At 50.6% G+C, this 21,571-nt stretch overlaps 4 protein-coding genes across 10 annotated transcripts in view; 3 read left to right on the top strand and 1 right to left on the bottom strand.

The window, feature by feature from the left end:
• The first annotated feature begins 42 nt into the window (after nt 1-42).
• Nucleotides 43-828, top strand: LOC105520425 (keratin-associated protein 10-3-like). 2 transcript variants are annotated; one of them, XM_011954158.1, is made up of 2 exons: nt 43-422; nt 504-828. In XM_011954158.1, the coding sequence occupies exons 1-2, from the start codon at nt 43-45 to the stop codon at nt 826-828; spliced, it is 705 nt and encodes a 234-aa protein (XP_011809548.1). The 2 variants fall into 2 exon arrangements, with proteins under 2 accessions (XP_011809548.1, XP_011809547.1); XM_011954157.1 differs by having other exon boundaries at nt 43-828.
• Nucleotides 829-12,397: 11,569 nt separating this feature from the next.
• On the top strand, nt 12,398-13,760 carry LOC105520426 (keratin-associated protein 10-1-like). 6 transcript variants are annotated; one of them, XM_011954162.1, is made up of 2 exons: nt 12,398-12,756; nt 13,024-13,760. In XM_011954162.1, exons 1-2 carry the CDS (start codon nt 12,436-12,438, stop codon nt 13,453-13,455), a joined length of 753 nt encoding a protein of 250 aa, XP_011809552.1. In that variant the 5' UTR covers nt 12,398-12,435; the 3' UTR covers nt 13,456-13,760. The 6 variants fall into 6 exon arrangements, with proteins under 6 accessions (XP_011809552.1, XP_011809554.1, XP_011809553.1 ...); XM_011954164.1 differs by having other exon boundaries at nt 12,398-12,771; nt 13,150-13,760; XM_011954163.1 differs by having other exon boundaries at nt 12,398-12,771; nt 13,051-13,760.
• A 4,958-nt stretch (nt 13,761-18,718) lies between these two features.
• On the bottom strand, nt 18,719-19,618 carry LOC105520427 (keratin-associated protein 10-1-like). Its single transcript, XM_011954165.1, has one exon. It carries the CDS (start codon nt 19,616-19,618, stop codon nt 18,719-18,721), a length of 900 nt encoding a protein of 299 aa, XP_011809555.1.
• TSPEAR (thrombospondin-type laminin G domain and EAR repeats) overlaps nt 19,567-21,571 on the top strand; it is a 76,426-nt gene continuing 74,421 nt past the window's right edge. Inside the window, exon 1 of the mRNA XM_011954179.1 lies at nt 19,567-19,597. The gene's annotated coding sequence lies outside the window, so the exon portion shown is untranslated. The remainder of the gene's footprint in view (nt 19,598-21,571) is intronic.

The raw sequence follows: 21,571 nt of genomic DNA, 5'->3' as shown, positions 1-21,571 counted from the left end.
TCATCCGCTCACTCCCTCACCCTCTGCCAGTTCAACCCCAGCATGGCCGCGTCCACCAGGTCCGTCTGCTCCAGCAACATGAGCTACGGCAGCCGCGTCTGCCTTCCTGGTTCCTGTGACTCTTGCCCTGACTCCTGGCAGGTGGACAACTGCCCAGAGAGCTGCTGCGAGCCCCCCTGCTGCGCCCCCAGCTGCTGCGCCCCGGCCCCCTGCCTGACCCTGGTCTGCACCCCAGTGAGCTGTGTGTCCAGCCCCTGCTGCCAGGCGGTCTGTGAGTCCAGCCCCTGCCAATCAGGCTGCACCAGCTCCTGCACACCCTCGTGCTGCCAGCAGTCTAGCTGCCAGCCAGCCTGCTGCACCTCCTCCCCCTGCCAGCAGGCCTGCTGTGTGCCCGTCTGCTGCAAGCCTGTGTGCTGTGTGCCCACCTGCTCTGAGGATTCCTCTTCATGCTGCCAACAGTCTAGCTGCCAGCCAGTTTGCTGCACCTCCTCCCCGTGCCAGCAGGCCTGCTGTGTGCCTGTCTGCTGCAAGTCCGTCTGCTGTGTGCCTGTCTGCTCTGGGGCTTCCACTTCATGCTGCCAGCAGTCTAGCTGCCAGCCGGCTTGCTGCACCACCTCCTGCTGCAGACCCTCCTCCTCCGTGTCCCTCCTCTGCCGCCCTGTGTGCAGGCCCGCCTGCTGCGTGCCCGTCTCCTCCTGCTGTGCCCCCACCTCCTCCTGCCAGACCAGTTGCTGCCGCCCGGCCTCCTGCGTGTCCCTCCTCTGCCGCCCCGTGTGCTCCCGCCCGGCCTGCTACAGCCTCTGCTCTGGCCAGAAGTCCAGCTGCTGATGGCCCTGGATGTCATCCAGAGTCCCTTCCCACCTGGGGCTGACCTCCCAGCTGGCCCAGCCAGTCCCGCCCTCTCTGACTTTGACACCCTGAGAAGATGGGGCAGGCTCTTTGTCTCAGGGACCAGGATGCTCCCCCCGTCCTTCCCAGATGCTGGCTGCACGAGGGACCCCAGCTGCTCCCCCAGACCCAAGTTCTACAGAACTGACCCCAGCAGGCCTGGTTCCACCCTGGGCAGTAGCCCCTCTGAGTTCTAATAAAGCCGCCTCTGTCTCACACCAACCTCTGTCCTGCCTGTGGACCCCCGGGGGGGCACAGGGTGAGGTGGGAAGTGATGCCACCCCTGACTGCAGGGAGAGTCCTGACCCCCAGCAGGCCTGGTTCCACCCCTCTGTCTCTGTCGACCTCTGATCCTGTCTGTGGACCCCCGAGGGGCGTGGGATGAGGCAGGAAGCAATGCTGCCTGGTGCTGGCCTCTGTGAACCCTGAAGGCCAGGCTCCCTCTTAGCCCTGTGGGCCCCCAGCCCCAGCACGTGGCCTTCCAGCCCATCTTAGGGAAGTTGCCTTTGGAACCAAGGCCAGGAGTTTTGGAACAAAGTGGACCCTGGCAGCAGATCTGGGCCCCTGAGCCACATTCACCCTCCCCAGCTCCATGGCTGCCCCCCAGGACTGGGGTAGTCCACCCAGGGCCTAGCTCCACCCAGCAGCCTACCCCTGTTGTCACCCCGGGGAGACGAGCTATGGACCACAGTGCCCGTCCCTGCAGCCCTTGTCTCCTCCACAGTAAGACATGGGACCACCCCTCCCCCAGGACTTGAGCCCAGCAGCCGGGGGTTCTTCATGGGGTTCTTGAATACCCATTGCTCAGGCATCGCTGGTGAGAGCACAGATGGGCAGGGACCATGGCACCCACTAACCAAGCCTGCGGCCCCCCTGCCCCATGCAGCCTCGCCTAGAGATTCAGGGTCCTGGCTCCCTCCTGGTCCCGTGGTCCTGAACTCTGACCCCGAGGACCCTGTCCCCACACCCCCAACCTCCCAGGTCTCTCCCAAATAGCCCTTAGCTCTGCCTGCCACCTTCTGCTCTGGCACTCAGACGTGGTACCAGATGCCACGTTGGACGAGTGGTACGAGCCGCCACACTCTTTCTGCCTGGTTGCTGTGCACATTTAAGAGCCCAGGTCTGGCTACTGCCCCAGCAAATGACCCTTGCATGTCAGTGCCAGAGGCCTCCAGCCCCAGCACCAGGATCTCCTGGAGTCCCACCTGACAGTGTTCACTGTGGTCAGCACAGCCACCTCCCTCACTCCCCTCGAGACAGAGCACCCAGGACAGCCAGCAGCAGCCATCTCCAGGGCCACAGGCCAAACCGACACAGCCTTGTCCACCTCTTTAGAAGCCAAGCCAGGTCCCCATGAAGGGACAAATGAGGGCCTCCAGGGACAGAGATGTTTGCTTCCTGCCCTGGTTCTCCGGGTAGCTGGCGGGGGCTGAGCCTTCATCCTAGGGTTCCAGGACCATCCTGGGGAGGGGCTCCCCACACCTGCGTGTCTGAGTCTCACCCGCCTCGCTGTGCCCACTGACGGCCACAGGGTCAGAACAGAGAGCCGGGAGGAGGGCCGGGGCTGGCTTTCTGACCTCCTCCATGTTTGTCATTGTCCCCACCTGCCCTTGTCGGAGGCACTGACAGGACCCAGCCTGTCTGGCCATCCCCAGGGAAGACACCTCCTGGTGTCCAGGTCTCACCTCTGACCCCTGCTCTGGGTCCTCATTCGACGTGTCTTTTGCTTCATCAGAGCTTCAACCCCCAGTGAAATCACCTTGGAAAACCGTCTCTCAAAATGGTCACTCACAAAGTGACCCTGTGATCCTGCCACTCCAGTTCTAGGCATCTACCCCAGAGGAATGAAACAAATGTCTACACACAGATTTGTGCAGCCGTGTACACAGCACCACTGACAGCAGCCAAAGACTGGTGTACCCATGTACACAGCATGACTAACAGTAGCCAAAAAGTGCAAAGAGCCTAAATGTCCGTCAGAGGACAAAACAAAACAGAGCCCATCCACACAAGCAAAATGTGGCCCATTCCCTTGGGGAATATTATTCAGCCATGAAAAGGAATTGAATACTGACACAGGCTACAACACACATGAGCCTTGAAAGCTTGATGCTCAGTGAGAGCCCACATGTGGTGACATTCTATTTGGGTTTTTTTATTTTATATTTTATTTAGGTTATTGGGGAACAGGTGGTGTTTGGTTACATGGATTAGTAATTTAGTGGTGTTTTGTGAGATTTTGGTGCACCCATCATTCAAGCAGTATACACTGCACCCTATTTGTAGTGTTTTATCCCTCACCCCCTTCCCACCCTTTCCCCCTGAGTCCCCACAATCCATTGTTATGCTTTTGTATCCTCATAGCTTAGCTCCCACTTATAAATGAGAGCATATGATGTTTGGTTCTCCATTTCTGAGTTACTTCACTTAGAATAATAATCTCCAGTCTCATCCAGATCTCTGTGAATGCCATTAATTCATTTCTTTTTATTACTGAGTAGTATTCCATCATATATATATATATCTATATCTCAGTTTCTTTATCCACTCATTGAGTGATGGGAATTTGGGTTGGTTCCACATTTTTGCAATTGCGAATTGTGCTGCTGTAAACATGTGTGTGCAAGTTTCTTTTTTGTATAATGACTTCTTTTCCTCTGGGTAGATACCCAGTAGTGGATTTGCTGGATCAAATGGTAGATCTACTTTTAGTTCTTTAAGAAATCTCCATACTGTTTTCCACAGTGGTTGTACTCGTTTAAATTCCCACCAGGAGTGTAGAAGTGTTCCCTTGTCACCACATCCATGCCACCATCTATTATTTTTTTATTTTTTGATTATGGCCATTCTTGCAAGAGTAAGGTGGTAACCCATTGTGGTTTTGATTTGCATTTCCTTCATCGTTAGTGATGTTGAGCTTTTTTCATATGTTTGTTGGCCAGTTGTATATCTTCTTTTGAGAATTGTCCTTTCACCTCCTTAGCCCACTTTTTCATGGGATTGTTTGCTTTTTTCTTGCTAATTTGTTTGAGTTTGTTGTATGTTATGGATATTAGTCCTTTGTCCGATGTATAGATTTTGAAGATTTTCTCCCACTCTGTGGGTTGTCTGTTTGCTCTGATGACTGTTTCTTTAGCCATGCAAAAGTGCTTTAGTTTAATTAAGTCCCAGCTATTTATCTTTGTTTTTATTGCATTTGCTTTTGGGTTCTTGGTGATGAAATCCTTGCCTAAGCCAATGTCTAGAAGGTGTTTTTCAATGCTATCTTCTAGAATTTTTATAGTTTCAGGTCTTGGATTTAAGTCCTTGGTCCATCTTGAGTTGATTTTTATATAAGGTGAGAGATGAGGATCCAGTTTCATTCTCCTACGTGTGGCTAGCCAATTATCCCAGCACCATTTGTTGAATAGAGTGTCCTTTCCCCACTTTATGTTTTTGTTTGCTTTGTCAAAGATCAGTTGGGTGTAAGTATTTGGGTTTATTTCTGGGTTCTCTATGTGCCTATTTTTATACCAATGCTGTTTTGGTGACTGTGGCTTTATAGTATAGTTTGAAATCAGGTAATGTGATTCCTCCAGGTTTATTCTTTTTGCTTAGTCTTGCTTTGGCTATGCGGGCCCTTTTTTGGTTCCATATGAATTATAGAATTTTTTTTGTAATTCAGTGATGAATGATGGTGGTGTTTTGATGGGAATTGCACTGAATTGCTTTTGGCAGTATGGTCATTTTCACAATATTGATTCTACCCACCCATGAGCATGGGATGTGTTTCTGTTTGTTGGTTGTCTGTGATTTCTTTTAGCAGTGCTTTGTGGTTTCCCTTGTAGAGGTCTTGTAGAGGTCTTTCACCTCCTTGGTTAGGTATATTCCTGAGTATTTTATTTTTTTGCAGCTATTGTTAAAGGGATTGAGTTCTTGATTTGATTCTCAGCTTAGGTGCTGTTGGTGTATAGGAGAGCTACTGATTTGTGTACATTAATTTTGTATCTGAATTATACATAATTTATGTATAATTATGTATGTATGAATTATGTATACATAAATTTGTATCTGTAATTGCTGAATTATTTGATCAGTTCTAGGAGCTTTTTGGAGGAGTCTTTGGGGTTTTCTAGGTTGTACAATCATATCAGCAGCAAACAGTGACAGTTCGACTTCCTCTGAACTGATCTGGATGCCTTTTATTTCTTTCTCTTGTCTGATTGCTCTGGCTAGGACTTCCAGGACTATGTTGAAGAGAAGAGGTGAGAGTGGGCATCCCTATCTTTTTCCAGTTCTCAGAGGGAGTGCTTTCAGCTTCTCCCCACTCAGTGTTATGTTGGCTGTGGGTTTGTCATAGATGGCTTTTATTACATTGAGGTATATCCCTTGTATGTTGATTTTGCTGAGAGTTTTAATGATAGAGATGCTGGATTTTGTCAAAAGCTTTTTCTGCATCTGTTGAGATGATCAGCTGATTTTTGTTTTTAATTCTGTTTATGTGGTCTATCATATTTGTTGAATTGTGAATGTTAAACCATCCCTCCATCCCTGGTATGAAACCTGGTGGGATTTTGTTTGTATGAAAGGCTCAGAATGGGCAAATCTACAGAGATTCTATTTGTATGAGAGGCTCAGAATGGGCAAATCTACAGAGAAAGAAAGTAGATGAGTAGGTGCCTGAGGCTGGGGGAGGGGCACATGGGGAGTGATGCTGATTGGTGTGATTTTTTGGAGGGGGGAATGTTTTAAAATTATATATTGGTGATGGCTGAGAAACACTGGGAATATGCTAAAAACAAATGGAATATGTCCTTGCAGCAGGTGAGCTTCATGGCTTGTGAATTTTCTCTTGGTAGATTTTTTTGTAAAAGCCTAAGCCCTATTTGGGCTGGCTGCTCGTCAATGCCTCCATCTCCCCTTCATCCAAATAAAAATGAATGGTGCCAGAACAGTGATAGAAAACAGGCAGGCCATCTGCAGACCAGGTCAGTAAGGATTTTCTGGGACAGACAAGACAAAAAGATCAGATTTTCTTGACTGTAAAATTCAACAGAAAGAAAGGCAGAAGCAGGACTGAAGACAAATGGTTTTTCCCGGAGACCCTGACACAGGGACAGCACAGGAGGACGGCCATGGGCACTCAGGCGTCTTTAACTGAGGGTTGAGTTCTAAAGAAGAACCGCCTGGTGCCCTGAGTCCAGCAGAAGAGTTAGGCAGGGCAGGGGTGGCCCAGGAGGCTCCCAGACTGGGTCCTAGTATGGAGAGAAAGAGACCTCACCCCAGGAAGTTCTGGTTGCCGAAATGAACCAAAGCCCCTGTACTTAGCCAGCGGCAGACAAGGCCCCCTCCTGAGAGCCCCAGTGTCTGCTCTGTGAGAAGAATACACGTGTCTACACGCAGAGAACCTTTCAGCAATGAAAGCCAAACAATTTAGACCCTCACTTAAAAACGTCAACAACAACTAAGGGTCCTCAGATACGTGAAGAAATCACAGCATGCCAGAGAAGCAAAGTCAAAACAAACAATGATGCAGGAAACAAAGAGGCCGTTACTCCATGAAACAAGAAGAGAGTGCTAACAAAAAGGAGAAGGAGAAGAAAGGAAAACACCTTGGGTTTCTGGAGACTGAAATCATGACACTCTGAACATATGAAACTCAATGACAGTCTGCATAACACACCCTGAAGGCAGAAGAGCTGACACCATGACCCCCAGCTCAGAAAATGATTGCCTGAGACCCGATGCAGAAGGACAAAGAGATGAAGCCAAGAAAAGCCTGAGGTCTGAGGGAGATGAACCCAGGAGACTCAGGGTCTGTGATCCTAACCAGGATCACAGCGGGGAGAGAAGCCAAGAATGGAAGAAAATCATCAAACCTATATGGGAATAAAAGTTCCTTGAACTAAAAGAAGATGGGACCGAGGGCATCAACACAGCTGATGACAGTGACTGGGGAGGGGTCTGGTGAAATGAATGAAGTACAAGAAGGAGAGAATAGTGCCAGGTTCTGGAAAAAGTAAAAGCTTCACAAGAAGATTAAAGTTGTGCAAATATGAGACACATTCGTGGCCAAACCTCTACCAAGGCAGAGGGAAGTAATTCTGCACCTAGATTCTGCTGTGGCAGGTGTCAGCGGGAAGGCTGTTCTTAAGCAACAGGGATCCAGAAAGTTTACCACCCACAATGCTTTCTGAAACTTTTACTCAACAATCTCCAACAAGAAGGAACACGACGCCCTCTTTTCAAATGTCCACAAAAATCCACAGATGCTCATCAAGGAAAGTCTAAAGAAAATAAAAATACAGTCTAATAAAAACAAGCAGACATTAAAGATAGAAAAAGAAACATGCCCACAGATTCAGAGATTTTGGTTTTTATGTAAAAGAAAGTTGCATGGATATATATTATCCTAAAATTTGAAAATATAAATGAAATGTACTGTGTTCTAAAAAATATAAATTACCAATACTGAATAATTAAATGAAAATTTTAATACAATGATGTCCAGGAAAATATGGAAATGGTCTTGAAAGATATTCTTCAGAAGGCAGACTCAGATGTTTTAAAGGTGTATCTCATCAGCCTTCAATATAAGACCTTCCTGTGATACATGAAATATTCCAGAGCTCAGAAGAAGCCAGAGATCTTCTGGATTCCTCTAGTAAGACTGGTGACATCCTGATGCCAAAACCAGGAACAATTGTGTGTGTGTGTGTGTGAGAGAGAGAGAGAGGGAGAGAGGACTGTAAATCAATCCCATTTAAAAAGATAAAGTAAGAGATTCTATGTTCCTACGTTAAAGAAAAACTAAGCTGTTACATACAGCTATTACGGAAGACAGTATCAAAGCTCCTTAGCAAATTAAAAATAGAACTACCAAGTGATGAGCAATCTTGTATGTACAAGACAAATTAAAGCCAGATCTCAGAGAGATACTGACCTTCCATGTTAACTGCAGCACTATTCACAACAGCTGAGATACGGAAGCAACATAAGTGTCCATCAACAAATGAGTGGATAAAGAAAATGTGGTGTATAGGCATGATGGAATATGACTCAGCCATAGAAAGGAGGGAGAGGCCAGGTGCGGTGGCTCACGCCTGTAATCCCAGCACTTTGGGAGGCCGAGACGGGCGGATCACGAGGTCAGGAGATCGAGACCATCCTGGCTAACACGGTGAAACCCCATCTCTAATAAAAATACAAAAAATTAGGTGGGCGTGGTGGTGGGCGCCTGTAGTCCCAGCTACTCGGGAGGCTGAGGCAGGAGAATGGCGTGAACCCGGGAGGCGGAGCTTGCAGTGAGCCGAGATAGCGCCACTGCACTCCAGACTGGGTGACAGAGTGAGACTCCGTCTCAAAAAAAAAAAAAGGAAAGAAAGGAGGGAGATCCTGTCATTTGTGGCAACATGGATGAACCTGCAGACACTATGCTAGGAGAAGTGACCCAGGCCACAGAAAGACAAATACTGCAGACCTCGCTTATATGTGGAATCTAAAAGAGCCAAGCTCAGCAAAGCAGAGAGTAGAGTGGGGGTTCACAGGGGCTGGGGGTGCAGGGAGTTTTCATTTTTCATAACTCTTTAAATATCCTTTCAGCAATTATTAATACAGGTGTGTGAGAACTGTGTGCTTCATCCACTTTGATGTTGATGACAGGATACAGGTTCAGCTGTGCAGGATGAGTCAGTTCTGGAAACCTCGTGTGCAGCACGGGGACAGTCGACTGTGACACAGAATGCAACGCAGTAACACTGAAATCTGCTAAGAGTCCATCTTAAATGTCTCATCACAAAATAAAGGTAACTGCCTGGGTGATGGACATATTAATTAGCTTGACCGTGGTAATCATCACACAATGTGTACATGTCTCAAGACGTCATGTTGTACACCTTGAATTTATATAATTCTTATTTGTCAATTATATCTCAATAAGGCTGGGAAAAAGGGGATAATGAGGCATTATCAAGTAATGTATATCTTAGATCAAAAGTTACAAAGGGTATCATTAACTATACTCATAAAATAGAAACAGAAAAGCCACTGGAGCTCTCAGTAGATTAATACACACACATTCACACACACACACACACAGACACACACGAACTCACTCTTTCCTTAAAAGCCTGAGGCAAAATTCTTGGTAAACTAGAGTGAAAAAACACTGCATGCTTGAGACCAAGGCTGTGTCACGCACCAGCAAACGCTGGCTTAGTGTGGAGCTGCGGGAGGTGCTTCTGTTAACTTTGGAAATAAGACCAGAGGCTGCTGTCATCGTGTCTCCAGCATTGTGCTGGGCAGCCAACCACGACGAACGAGAGTCAAATAAAACAAAAGACATTTTGGAAAAGAAGAATCCAAATGTGTGTCACTTGCAGAAGACCGAGCCATGGGCCACCCTGCCCTCCAGACTCACATTCCCTCCCATCACCTCCCTCCCCCAGCCAGGGCCGTTTAATCTCTGCAGCTCAGCTTACTCAGGTCCCCAGAGTGTCTGCTTGAGTTAAGAAATGATGTGATCTGGCCGGGTGCAGTGGCTCACACCTGTAATCCCAGCACTTTGGGAGACCAAAGCGGATGGATCACTTGAGGCCACAGGTTCAAGACCAGCCTGGCCAACATGGCCAAATCCCATCTCTACTAAAAATACAAAGAAAGAGAGAGAGAGACAGAGAGAGAGAGAAAGAAAGAAAAAGAGAAAGAAAGAAAGAAAGAGAAAAAGAGAGAGAGAAGGAAGGAAGGGAGGAAGGGAGGAAGCTAGCTGGATGTCGTGGCCCACACCTGTAATCCCAGCTACTCGGGAGGCTAAGGCAGGAGAATTGCTGGAACCTGGGAAGAGGGGACTGCAGCACCACAGCACTCCAGCCTGGGTGACAGAGTGAGACTATGTATCAAAAAAAAGAAAGAGAGAAAGAGAGAAAGAGAGAGAGAGAGAGAGAGAAAGAAAAAGAAAGAAAGAAAGGAAGGAAGGAAGGAAAGGGAAGGAAGGAAGGAAGGAAGGAAGGAAGGAAGGAGGAAGGAAGGAAGGAAGGAAGAGAAAAGAAAGACATTGGTTTGATCATTCGATTGTCTGTGGAACTACTGTGGTGGCCCATGAAAATTCCATGATCCAAAAAGACACGCCTCCACTGAGTGCAGGGTGTGGACTTAGATCGGCCACACTGAGAACCTGGAGGTATTGTGGGCACAGCAATGACCGTGGAAAGACACTTTGGACAGTGATGGGTGGTTCAGACACCAGGAGAAAGGAGCGACAGAGGGCGTGGATCACAAATAGGAATAAAGAGATGAGGAATCACCATGCCCATTCAATTAAGGAGGCTGCCAGAGACAGCGGTGGGAAAAGCAAAGCAAATTATCATACAGGCTCCAGGGCTTGTCCCAGAAGCCATGTCAGCCTTACCACATCCCCCTGGCTCAGGGCCACCTCCCTCCCTGCCTCCCACTCAGGAAGCACACACTCTTCTGGGAGCTGTGTGACGGAACAGAGCCATTTATGGCCGCGAGGGAAAGCAGCGAGAGCTCCTGGTTGTTGGGTTCACTGCTGGCCAGCTATCCTCTTTCAAGGTGACTTATCTTCTCGGCATTTCTGTGTCTGTCAAAATGGGCTGCAGAGTCGCCCCTCACACTGTGGCTGATGTGGAGACTGCACCTGAACTGTGTGTGTCTGTAGCACACCCGCTAATACAAAGTCATCCTAGCCTTCCTGGCTTTCCTGTCATTTCCTGAAAGGAGCATCGAGTCCTTCAGTCCCAGAAAGTGGGTTAAGCCTGCAGTTCTTCCACAACCTCTACTAATCACTGAAAGGATATTCAAAGAGTTATAAAAAGTAAAATCAAAATTGTCTGAGAGAAAGGGAGGCTCTTTGAAATCCTTTATATATTTGTAGAAGAGAGAAACAGATGGAAACAAATTAGGATGTAAACTGGATCAGGACCCCAGTGCCCTAGAATAAAATAGTCTTTTACTCAGAAAATCAAATGAACTGCCACCAATGAGCAGAACTTAACTGATGTCCAGTGAAATGAGGGGAAAACGTTTAAATGCTCAACATAACATCATTACAGTGAGTCAAAAATGTGTTTCGTTCATCATGAGACAAAATCAAAGTCACAAAAGGAAAGACCTCGAGAGAGAAGAGTTATTTTTAAGAGTGCAAGACGCTTCCTGAGTCTCCACATTGAACGGCTCAATGAATTCTAACCACAGAAAGTAAAATAATGCATACTCATAGAAACAAAGCAAGAATAAAAAGAAAACCAAATGTTCCCAGAGAGTCAAAAAAAAAAAAAAAAAAGGGGGAGAGAGAGAGGCAAACTATAAAAAACGACAAATGACCAGCCTCAGTCTTCCATCAGCAACGCTGGACACCACAGAAAAATGGTGACACAGGTTCATCATTTTGAGAAAACAGATTTTTTAATTATTATTTATAATAATAATAATTCTGATTTAAAACTAGAATTATATACCCAGCTAAACTATCATATAAGTATGAGGGTAAAGTTGAGTACATTTTTAGGCAAGAAAGAAATCTTTTTATTTTTTGTTTTTTTTGAGATGGAGTCTCACTCTGTCACCCAGGCTGGAGTGCAGTGGCACGATCTGGGCTCACTGCAAGCTCTGCCTCCCGGGTTCACACCATTCTCGTGCCTAAGACTTCTGAGTAGCTGGGACTACAGGCACCCGCCACCACACCCAGCTAATTTTTTTTGTATTTTTAGTAGAGACAGGTTTTCACCGTGTTAGCCAGGATGGTCTTGATCTCCTGACCTCGTGATCCGCCCGCCTTGGCCTCCCAAAGTGCTGGAATTACAGGTGTGAGCCACCGTGCTCAGCCGGGCAAGAAAGAAATTTTAAAATGTATGTCCTAAAATCACCATATGTGAAAAAGTACTTGATCTGTCACCATGATGAAATAAACATGGAGAAAACCCAGAGTGCAGCTTCAAATAAAACAGAGAGGCCTCTGAGGGTGGCATGGAAGAGCTGAAGAGACGAAGGTAAAACGCGGATCCACCAGATACCAACTCTTCCCCTTAGGAGGCACGGGGGGTTGGAAGGGCGGGCCACTTAGCTTCGTCTTACCCTCTGTGCCAGTTGCGTTTTATAAGAAATGCATATTTTTCTACATATTTATATTTTAATCTGCTAAAAGTAATAAAATATATCCAGTCAGTCCAAACACAGGATAGGTGAAACTAGAATTCCTCCCTTTAGAGAAGTCTTCATCCCTAAAACCTCAACTCAACAAAGCTTTCTTGAAATATTTTCCATCACATTTCTGGGGCCAAAATAAAAGCTGATGAAGAAAGAGAGCCCTGCAACATACACACAAGTTTAATGAGGGGAAAACAAAGAGATAAACCAGCACTCATGACGCATCTCCAGCCACCAGCTCTAAACACCAACAAGGAAGAGAAGCTTGTGGAGCCTCCTGTCAGGACAACACACGCCAGGGAGGGATTTAAAAGCCCCACAGCCCTGAGCAGCTCACTCACTCCTTCACTCACTCCCACACTCACTCACTCACACCTCCCCCAGCTCATCTCCTCCCACCCCAGCATGGCCATGTCCACCATGTCCGTCTGCTCCAGCGCTTGCTCCGACTCCTGGCAGGTGGACGACTGCCCAGAGAGCTGCTGCGAGCCCCCCTGCTGTGCCCCCAGCTGCTGCGCCTCAGCCCCCTGCCTGACTTTGGTCTGCACTCCAGTGAGCTGTGTGTCCAGCCCCTGCTGCCAGGTGGCCTGTGAGCCCAGCCCCTGCCAATCAGGCTGCACCAGCTCCTGCACGCCCTTGTGCTGCCAGCAGTCTAGCTGCCGGCCGGCTTGCTGCACCTCCTCCCCCTGCCAGCAGTCCTGCTGTGTGCCCGTCTGCTGCAAGCCTGTGTGCTGCAAGCCTGTGTGCTGCAAGTCTGTCTGCTGTGTGCCCACCTGCTCTGGGGATTCCTCTTCATGCTGCCAGCAGTCCAGCTGCCAGCCGGCTTGCTGCACCTCCTCCCCGTGTCAGCAGTCCTCCTGTGTGCCCGTCTGCTGCAAGCCTGTCTGCTCCAAGTCCGTCTGCTGTGTGCCTGTCTGCTCTGGGGGTTCCATTTCATGCTCTCAGCAGTGTAGCTGCCAGCCGGCTTGCTGCACCTCTTCCCCCTGCCAGCAGTCCTGCTGTGTGCCCGTCTGCTGCAAGCCTGTCTGCTGTGTGCCCACCTGTTCTGGTGATTCCTCTTCATGCTGCCAGCAGTCTAGCTGCCAGCCGGCTTGCTGCACCTCCTCCCCGTGTCAGCAGTCCTCCTGTGTGCCCGTCTGCTGCAAGCCTGTGTGCTGCAAACCTGTCTCCTGTGTGCCCGTCTGCTCTGGGGCTTCCACTTCATGCTGCCAGCAGTCTCGCTGCCAACCGGCTTGCTGCACCACCTCCTGCTGCAGACCCTCCTCCTCTGTGTCGCTCCTCTGCCACCCCGTGTGCAGGCCCGCCTGCTGCGTGCCCGTCTCCTCCTACTGTGCCCCTGCCTCCTCCCGCCAGACCAGCTGCTGCCGCCCGGCTTCCTGCGTGTCCCTCCTCTGCCGCCCCGTGTGCTCCCGCCCGGCCTGCTGAGCGCTCGGTCGGGCCAGGAGTCCAGTTGCTGATGGGCACATCCCCAGGGCCAACTGGTCCTGACCCGGGTTAGAGGTTGCCCCCACCTGGGACGGGGCCCCTATGTGTTGAGGTGACCTCCCCCTCCTTGCTCCCAGGAGCCCCCATCCACGCAGCTTCCCAGCTCTTGCCTCCTAGCAGGTGCCCACCTGCCTGCTGGGTCCCCTGTCCTCCCTCCCAGCTTTTCTGCCTCGGGTCACTTGGCCTTGACTTGAACATGTCAGCACCTCTTCCTGCTCCCAAATAAACTCCCCTTGGTCACCTGATTCTCTTTTCCTGTTGTGCTCCTGGGGACACACAGTTTTGAGCTGACATTGGTCTCCCCCAGCCATGACTGTTTCTAGGAATGAGTGACTTAACCTAGAAGTCACAGGGGACAGTGGCCTAACTCCTCCAGGGAGGTTACCAGGTGGGACTCACGGCCACTCCCAGGAAGGCTCAGTCCTGGCTCAGTCTCCATGCCTGGGTTTTCCCGAGCCTGGTCATTCGCTGCGGTGCCCTGGGCTGTGGGGCTCTCCAGACCCCAGGACCGTCCCACTGTCCCACCTGGGAGAGCTCACCCTGCAGGGTCACCTGCCGGGAAGCTGGTTTGGGGTCCAGGCACTGCAGCCTCCGGGCCTGGTCACTTTCTCTGTGTCACCTGCCCCAGGGTTCTGCCGGTTTAGCAGCAATGCGAGGGGAGAGTGAGGGCTGCTGCACCTGCGTAGGAGACAAGGGGCTCGATGGGGACAAAAGCATCGTGGAGTGGGTGGATGGACGCACATGATTCCCCAAAACCGGCACTGCCCCAGGTCCTCCTCTGGGGACACCAAGTTCCATTTGGGCTTTCAGGACCCAGAGTTCGCACCTGTAGGGCCGTGCGTCAGGCCCCTCTGAGGTGAGGTTGACATGGGCGACACTGGAGGGCACAGGTGGATGAGGCCCTGCTGAGACCTTGGGGATTTTCTGGGGGACATGGCCTTCCAGGGGCTGCGGTGGTGGCTGGAACGGTTTTAGTAAGTAGGCAACTGTCCCCCACGAGTAAATTTTCAGTTCCCCTCCCTGCAAGGCCAACTCAGGGCCAAGGCGCAGCTGTTCCCCCGTGAGTCCCCCTCTCATCCCAGGGGCCTGTGTCCATGGCCAGAGCCCACAAAGGGAGCCCCTGCCACCCGTGAGGCCTCAGCCTCCGTCCCCTAATCCCTAGCACCCTCGCCGACGCTGCGTCTACCCCACGGTTTTCTGGAAGAGTTTGGGTTAGATTGGTTTTATTTCTCCCCTAAATGCTTGGTAGAATTCGATAGCAAAGCCATTTGGGATTGGCATTTTCTTTTTGGGAAGGGTTTTAATTATGAAGCCAATCTCTTCTATTGATAAAGGACTATTCGGATTTTCTATTTCTTCTTGTATCCCTTTTCATAAATTATACATTTCCAGTCATTTGCCTATTTCATCTAAGCTGTTGAATGTATTGACAGAGTTGTTTGCATTGTTTCTTTGGTTTCCTTTAAGTATCTCCAGATTCTGTAGTAGCAACCTTTTATTCATTCCTAATGTATTAGTTCATTTTCAGGCTGCTAATAAAGACATACCCAAGACTGGGCAATTTACAAAAGAAGGAGGTTTAATGGACTCACAGTTCCACATGGCTGGGGAGGCCTCGCAATCATGGGGGACGGTGAAAGGCACAATTCACATGGTGGCAGACAGGAGAAGAGAGCTTGTTAAGGGAAACTCCCGTGTATAAAACCATCAGCTCTTGTGAGACTTATTCACTATCATGAGAAGAGCACAGGAAAGACCCACCCCCATGATTCAATTACCTCCCACCAGGTCCCTCCCACAACATGTGAGAATTCAGGACGAGATTTGGGAGGCCGAGACGGGCGGATCACGAGGTCAGGAGATCGAGACCATCCTGGCTAACACGGTGAACCCCCGTCTCTACTAAAAATAATACAAAAATCTAGCCGGGCGAGGTGGCGGGCGCCTGTAGTCCCAGCTACTCGGGAGGCTGAGGCAGGAGAATGGCGTGAACCCGGCAGGCGGAGCTTGCAGTGAGCTGAGATGCGGCCACTGCACTCCAGCCCGGGTGACAGAGCGAGACTCCGTCTCAAAAAACAAACAAACAAACAAACAAAAACTAGATTTGGTTTTATTTATTTCCCTGTTTGTCCACTTATTTGGTAGGTGATATGGTGGATGTGTGTCCCTTCCAAATTTCATGTTGAACTGTGATCCCGTGTTGGAGGCAGGGCCTGGTGGGAGGTGACTGGGTCATGGGGATGGCTCCCTCATGAGTGGCTTGGTGTCACCCCCACAATAATGAGTGAAGTCTTCCACTGTTACTTCATGGAGAGCTGGTTGTTCACAAGAGCCTGGCACTCCTCCTCTCTGTCTGTCTTGCTCCTGTCACACCGTGTGATGCCTGCTCCCCGTCCACCTTCCACCATGAGTAAAGCATCCTGAGACCTCAGCAGAAGCTGAGCAGGTGCCATGCTTGTACAGCCTGTAGAACCAGGAGCCAGCTAGCAATGGGCCTTTCCTTATACAGTGCCCAGTCTCAGGTATTCCTTTACAGCAGTGTAAAATGGACAAACACAGTGGAGTTTTAAAATTCTTGATTATTTTATTATTTTTAGTTATTTTGGGGTTCAACACATATGCTTCTTTAGCTTCTTAAGCTGGAAGCTCAGATACTTGATTTTAGGCCTTCTTCTCTAATAAAGCAAATTACTATGCATTTTCCTCTACATGCTTTGTTGGCTGCATCCCACAAGTATTGATATGTGGTGATTTCATTTTGATTTTATTCCAGATATTTCGTAATTTCCATTGTGATTTATATTTTTACTCATAGGTCTTAAAGTGTGTTATTTTATTTCCAAGTATGTGGCAGTTTTCTAAATGTCTTTCTGTCAATGATTTCCAATTCTGTGGGGTCAAGCAGCACACTCAGCCCTCCTGTCATTTCATCCCTCCTGAGGGCACTGAGGCTTGCTCTCAGGTCTCTCCGGTGGTTTATGTTGGTGGATGTTCCATGTGCACTTTAAACAATGTGCATCCCACTGTTGTTGGATGGGATATTGTATAAATATCCCCTAAGTCAGCTTGTTTTATAGTGGTTTCTCAACTTTTCTATACACCTCCTAGAAAACTACTTTCGGAAGACAGAGTGAGGTTTGGTAAAGACACAAAGGACCTCAACCAGCAGTGTTCTCAGCTCACGTGAAGGGAAACAGCACTGTAGTTTAATAAAGATTCTGAAGACAGAGTGAGGTTTGGTAAAGACACAGAGGACCTTGACCAGCGGTGTTCTCAGCTCACGGGAAGAGAAATAGCACTGTAGTTTAATCAAGACTCTTCCACAGAATCCCCCTTCTCTGGAGTTATTTTTAACTCTCTGGTTCCATGGGTTACAATCAACACATTGAGTTGTGTTGCTGAAAACCATGGGCACGTTCACCTATGAGGTTTGCACCCTCACCCACCCTGGGACATCCGTGTGTTTGTTCACCCATGAGGTGCCCACTCTCACCTACCCTGGTACATCCGTGTGTCTGTTCACGCATGAGGTTTGCACCCTCACCCACCCTGGAACACCTGTGTGTCTGTTAACCTGTGAGGTGCCCACTCTCACCTGCCCTGGGATATCCGTGTGTCTGTTCACCCGTGCGTTGTGCACTCCCTTCCACCCCGGGACTGTGACTCCATGTGGCCAGTGCTCTGGGTCTGTCCTCACAACTCCACCTCCACTGCTGCTGAGTTCCCGGGCCACTCTCTGACACCTGTGCAAGGAAATTCTTTCTGATCTTATCATCATTGCTTTATGAGTGTGTTTTGTAATCGTTGGAATAGTTGGCAGTTCTTCCAGTGGTTACAACACATCATTATTCCAAATATAATTTTAAAAGACTTCTTAAAATGCCTAAAACTCCTCAGCCCATCCTGCTCTGGCCAGTCCGCTGGCCCTGGGCTCACTGTGGTTACACGTGCTGTCTGTCATTCTTGCCACTCCATTTGGAAACCTGAAAGAGGGACTCCTACTTCTCTGACCTTAGAGAGGCTAGAGGGTCGAGGAGATGATTCTGCTCACACAGTGTGGAAGCGACAGAGACCCGATTCCAACCGCCAGCCTATGTTCCTCCCACCATGCCAGTGATGTCTGCACAGGGCCCAAGAGGATTTTAGGCAATGTCGATGAAGACTACTGATTTTGAAGCTGGGGGGCATTTGGATACCCTCTGGGAAAGCATGGCGCTAGAAGACACCATTCATATTTGACAGGTATTGTGCAGAAGAAGGAGAATTTAAAAAGCAAATCAGCAGCCGGGCGCGGTGGCTCAAGCCTGTAATCCCAGCACTTTGGGAGGCCGAGACGGGCGGATCACGAGGTCAGGAGATCGAGACCATCCTGGCGAACACGGTGAAACCCTGTCTCTACTAAAAAAATACAAAAAAAAAAAAAACTAGCCGGGCGAGGTGGCGGGCGCCTGTAGTCCCAGCTACTCGGGAGGCTGAGGCAGGAGAATGGCATAAACCCGGGAGACGGAGCTTGCAGTGAGCTGAGATCCGGCCACTGCACTCCAGTCCGGGCGACAGAGCAAGACTCCGTCTCAAAAAAAATAAATAAATAAATAAAAAATAAAAATAAAAAGCAAATCAGCAAAAAGAACTATGACATGACAAACAACACAGGAGGGTTAGGGACAAACCCAAGGGCCTGAAATGGCCAAAGGGCTGCAAGGCTCCCCCCTGCCCATGTCCATCTAGCCTGGACCCCTGGAAGCCACACACCCACGGGCATAGGAGAACACTCAGGGGACTGAAGGACAGCAGAGGGTTGTGCACAAAGGAGAAAACCGTGGCCATGAGTTCCAGCCAAGGCATCGATCAACACACCTGGATGCCAGCGCCATTGCAGTCTCAGGGCCTTTATTGGTCAGTTTGAGGGCCTCCAAAGAAGGCTCTGGGGCTCTGAGCCAGGAGGACAGAGACCTCACAGGTCAAGGCTGAGCTGACCCTTAGAGAAGTAGGAGATATGGAGGGGAGGCCACTGCCTTGGGAACTTTCTAGAAGCACCCCCCCCCGCAAAAGGGCTGCAGAATTGAGTATAGACATTCAGTTCTTCCATTGTCCAGCTCAATAGCAGACACCGCGAAATGGTCAAAGTGCAGGAGCAATTCAGGACGTGACTATCAGCTTCCAGGTGGGAGCTGAGCCTGGCTGGCACTGGGGGGCGTGTCCATCAGCAGCTGGGCTTCTGACCTGAGCACACAGGGCTGCAGAAGAGGGAAACGCAGGAGGCCGGGCGGCAGCAGCTTGACTGGCATGAGGACGTGGGGGCACAGCAGGAGGGGACAGGCACGCAGCAGGCAGGCCTGCACACGGGGCGGCAGAGGAGGGACACGGAGGAGGAGGGTCTGCAGCAGGAGGTGGTACAGCAAGCCGGCTGGCAGCTAGACTGCTGGCAGCATGAAGTGGATGCCCCAGAGCACACAGGCACACAGCTCCCAGGCGCACAGCTCACAGGCTTGCAGCAGATGGGCACGCAGCAGCCCTGCTGGCTTTGGGAGGAGGTGAAGCAAGCTGGCTGGCAGCTAGACTGCTGGCAGCACAAAGAGGAAGCCCCAGAGCAGATGGGCACACAGCAGATGGGCTTGCAGCACACAGGCTTGCAGCAGATGGGCATGCAGCAGGCCTGCTGGCAGGAGGAGGAGGTGCAGCAGGCTGGCTGGCAGCTAGACTGCTGGCAGCATGAAGAGGAATCCTCAGAGCAGGTGGGCACACAGCACACAGGCTTGTAGCAGACGGGCACACAGCAGACCTGCTGGCAGGGGGAGGAGGTGCAGCAAGCCAGCTGGCAGCTAGACTGCTGGCAGCACGAGGGTGTGCAGGAGCTGGTGCAGCCTGATTGGCAGGGGCTGGCCTCACAGGCCACCTGGCAGCAGGGGCTGGACACACAGCTCACTGGGGTGCAGACTAGGGTCAGGCAGGGGGCCGGGGCACAGCAGCTGGGGGCGCAGCAGGGGGGCTCGCAGCAGCTCTCTGGGCAGTCGTCCACCTGCCAGGAGTCAGAGCAAGAGTCACAGGAACCAGGAAGGCAGATGCGGCTGCTGTAGCTCAGGTCGCTGGAGCAGAGGGACATGGTGGATGCTGCGGTGCTGGGGGTTGAGCTGGGCGAGATGGGAGGGAGTGGGTGAGGGAGTGAGTGAGGTGCTCGGGTTTCTGGGGCTTTTATACTCCTCCCTGGCACGTGTCGTCCAGACAGGAGGCTCAGCAAGCCCTCCCTTCCTTGCTGGGGTGTACAGCCAACTCCAGGAGAATAAACAGTAGCTGTGTTTTTGTTTCCCAAGAGCTGTTGCTCAGTTTACAAAACTTGGAATTGGCCTGGGGCACGTGTGTGTTTTAGACTCAGGAGGAAGAGCCGAGGTGCGGGTCAGGCTGTGCTGCTTTGCTCCCCAGGCTCACGTGGAGGGTGGCATGGTCTGTGTGTGTGCCGGGCTATGGGGAGCGGGTGCCTGCGGGTGGCTCTGCTGGGCCTTGGGTTTCTAGGCTGCTGAACAAGATCAAGTGCCTCTGTGATTCAAAGGTCAGGGAGAGGTTCGTTTGGGTTCTAAATAAAGAACGTGAGTCATGATTTGTATGCAGTAACGTATTCCTTTCCTTGGGCTGCCGTGACAAACAGTACCACAAACTGGCTGGTCACACCACAAAAATTCCATGTCTCATGGTTTTGGAGGCCAGAGGTCTGAAATGGAGGTGTGGACAGCGTGGGTTCCTTCCGAGGCTGCAGGGGACACTGTCTCACCCTGCTCCCCTCACTCCTGTGGGCTGCTCCTATCTTTGGGGTCCTTGGCTTACAGTGGGCTCAGCTGAGCTCCACCTTTATCTTCACACAGCTTCTCCGTATGTGTGTGTGTGTGTGTGTGTGTGTGTCCAAATCTCCCCTTTTTATAAGGACACAAAGCATATTGCATATTGCAGTAGGGCCCATCCTAACAGCCTCCTCTTAACTTGGTCACCTAAAAGACCCTGTTTCCATATAGGGTCACATTCACATGTACCAGGGGTCAGGACTTCGGCACTTTTTGAGGGACACAATTCAATCCACAGCAAGCAGACACCATGGCAGCACCTGGGATGAGGAGGTGGGCGCGGGAGCAGAATCTGGGATGGGAAGGCAGGTAGGGCAGGAGTCTTTCTCGTGGACTCGGGCCTGGGGCAGGTGGAACATGGAGGAGGGGCGGCGAGGGTAGCACAGGACAGCAGGTGCCCAGCACCGGGCACTCGGCAGCCTTTGTTTGTGAGGTGTGGCTTAACCTCGTGGAATGGTTTAATAGTGGTTGAAAAGCAGAGTTTGCATCACCCTTCACCAGCTTCCTGAAGCCACCGCATGTCAGTTCCCAGCTCTGAGAAAGCGGTGCTGGTCTGTTTCTTCTCACCCAGGACGGGCTTTAAGCAGGTGCACCGGCTTCCCGCGAGCCCTGCTCAGGACCCCACATGGCGCTGGCCGAAAGGTCTCCTCAGCTGCTCTGGTTGGTGACTGTCGCCCAGTCTCTCCTGGGCCTCATTGACCTTGACTGGTTGGGTGTTTTGTACAATGCCCCTCCGTGTGGACTCGCCTGAGGTTTCCTCGTGGTCACAGCGGGCATCGCGTTGGGGGAGGAATCCCACAGGAGCAGTGCACGCGGGGCACGGAGGTGACACAGCCGTGTCCCATCCCTCGCGATGCCGCCGTTTCCCTCTGTAATTGGTCATGTCTGAGACTTGGCAGCTGTCCTGCATCTGCCCAGGCGTTTGCCCAGTAGTGTCGGCGCCCTCCGGGAGCCTGGCCCGTGCAGCCCCTGTGGGGCGCTGTTGAGGGTTCTCCTCCCTGCCCTGCTCCTTCCACACTTGCTAACTGAAATTCTCCCGGGAGGAGGAGCTGTCCTGCTCTTCTGTATGTCTGTTTGCTTCCTTATTTATTTACCTAGGTGTGGACTAAAGAATATTGATCTATTACTTGAGTCCAATATCATCACTATGTATTTTGCGGTTGCAGTGGTTCCAACTTTGGCCCTCAAGTTCTTTCATTTTGGCCCTGGTGCCCTTTCAACAC

This window comes from Colobus angolensis, unplaced genomic scaffold (assembly GCF_000951035.1).
Source record: "Colobus angolensis palliatus isolate OR3802 unplaced genomic scaffold, Cang.pa_1.0 Scaffold38, whole genome shotgun sequence".
In the NCBI taxonomy this organism is placed as follows: domain Eukaryota; kingdom Metazoa; phylum Chordata; class Mammalia; order Primates; family Cercopithecidae; genus Colobus; species Colobus angolensis.
The sequence above is the reverse complement of the archived record's forward strand: the minus strand, read 5'-3'. Positions and strand labels throughout refer to the sequence as shown.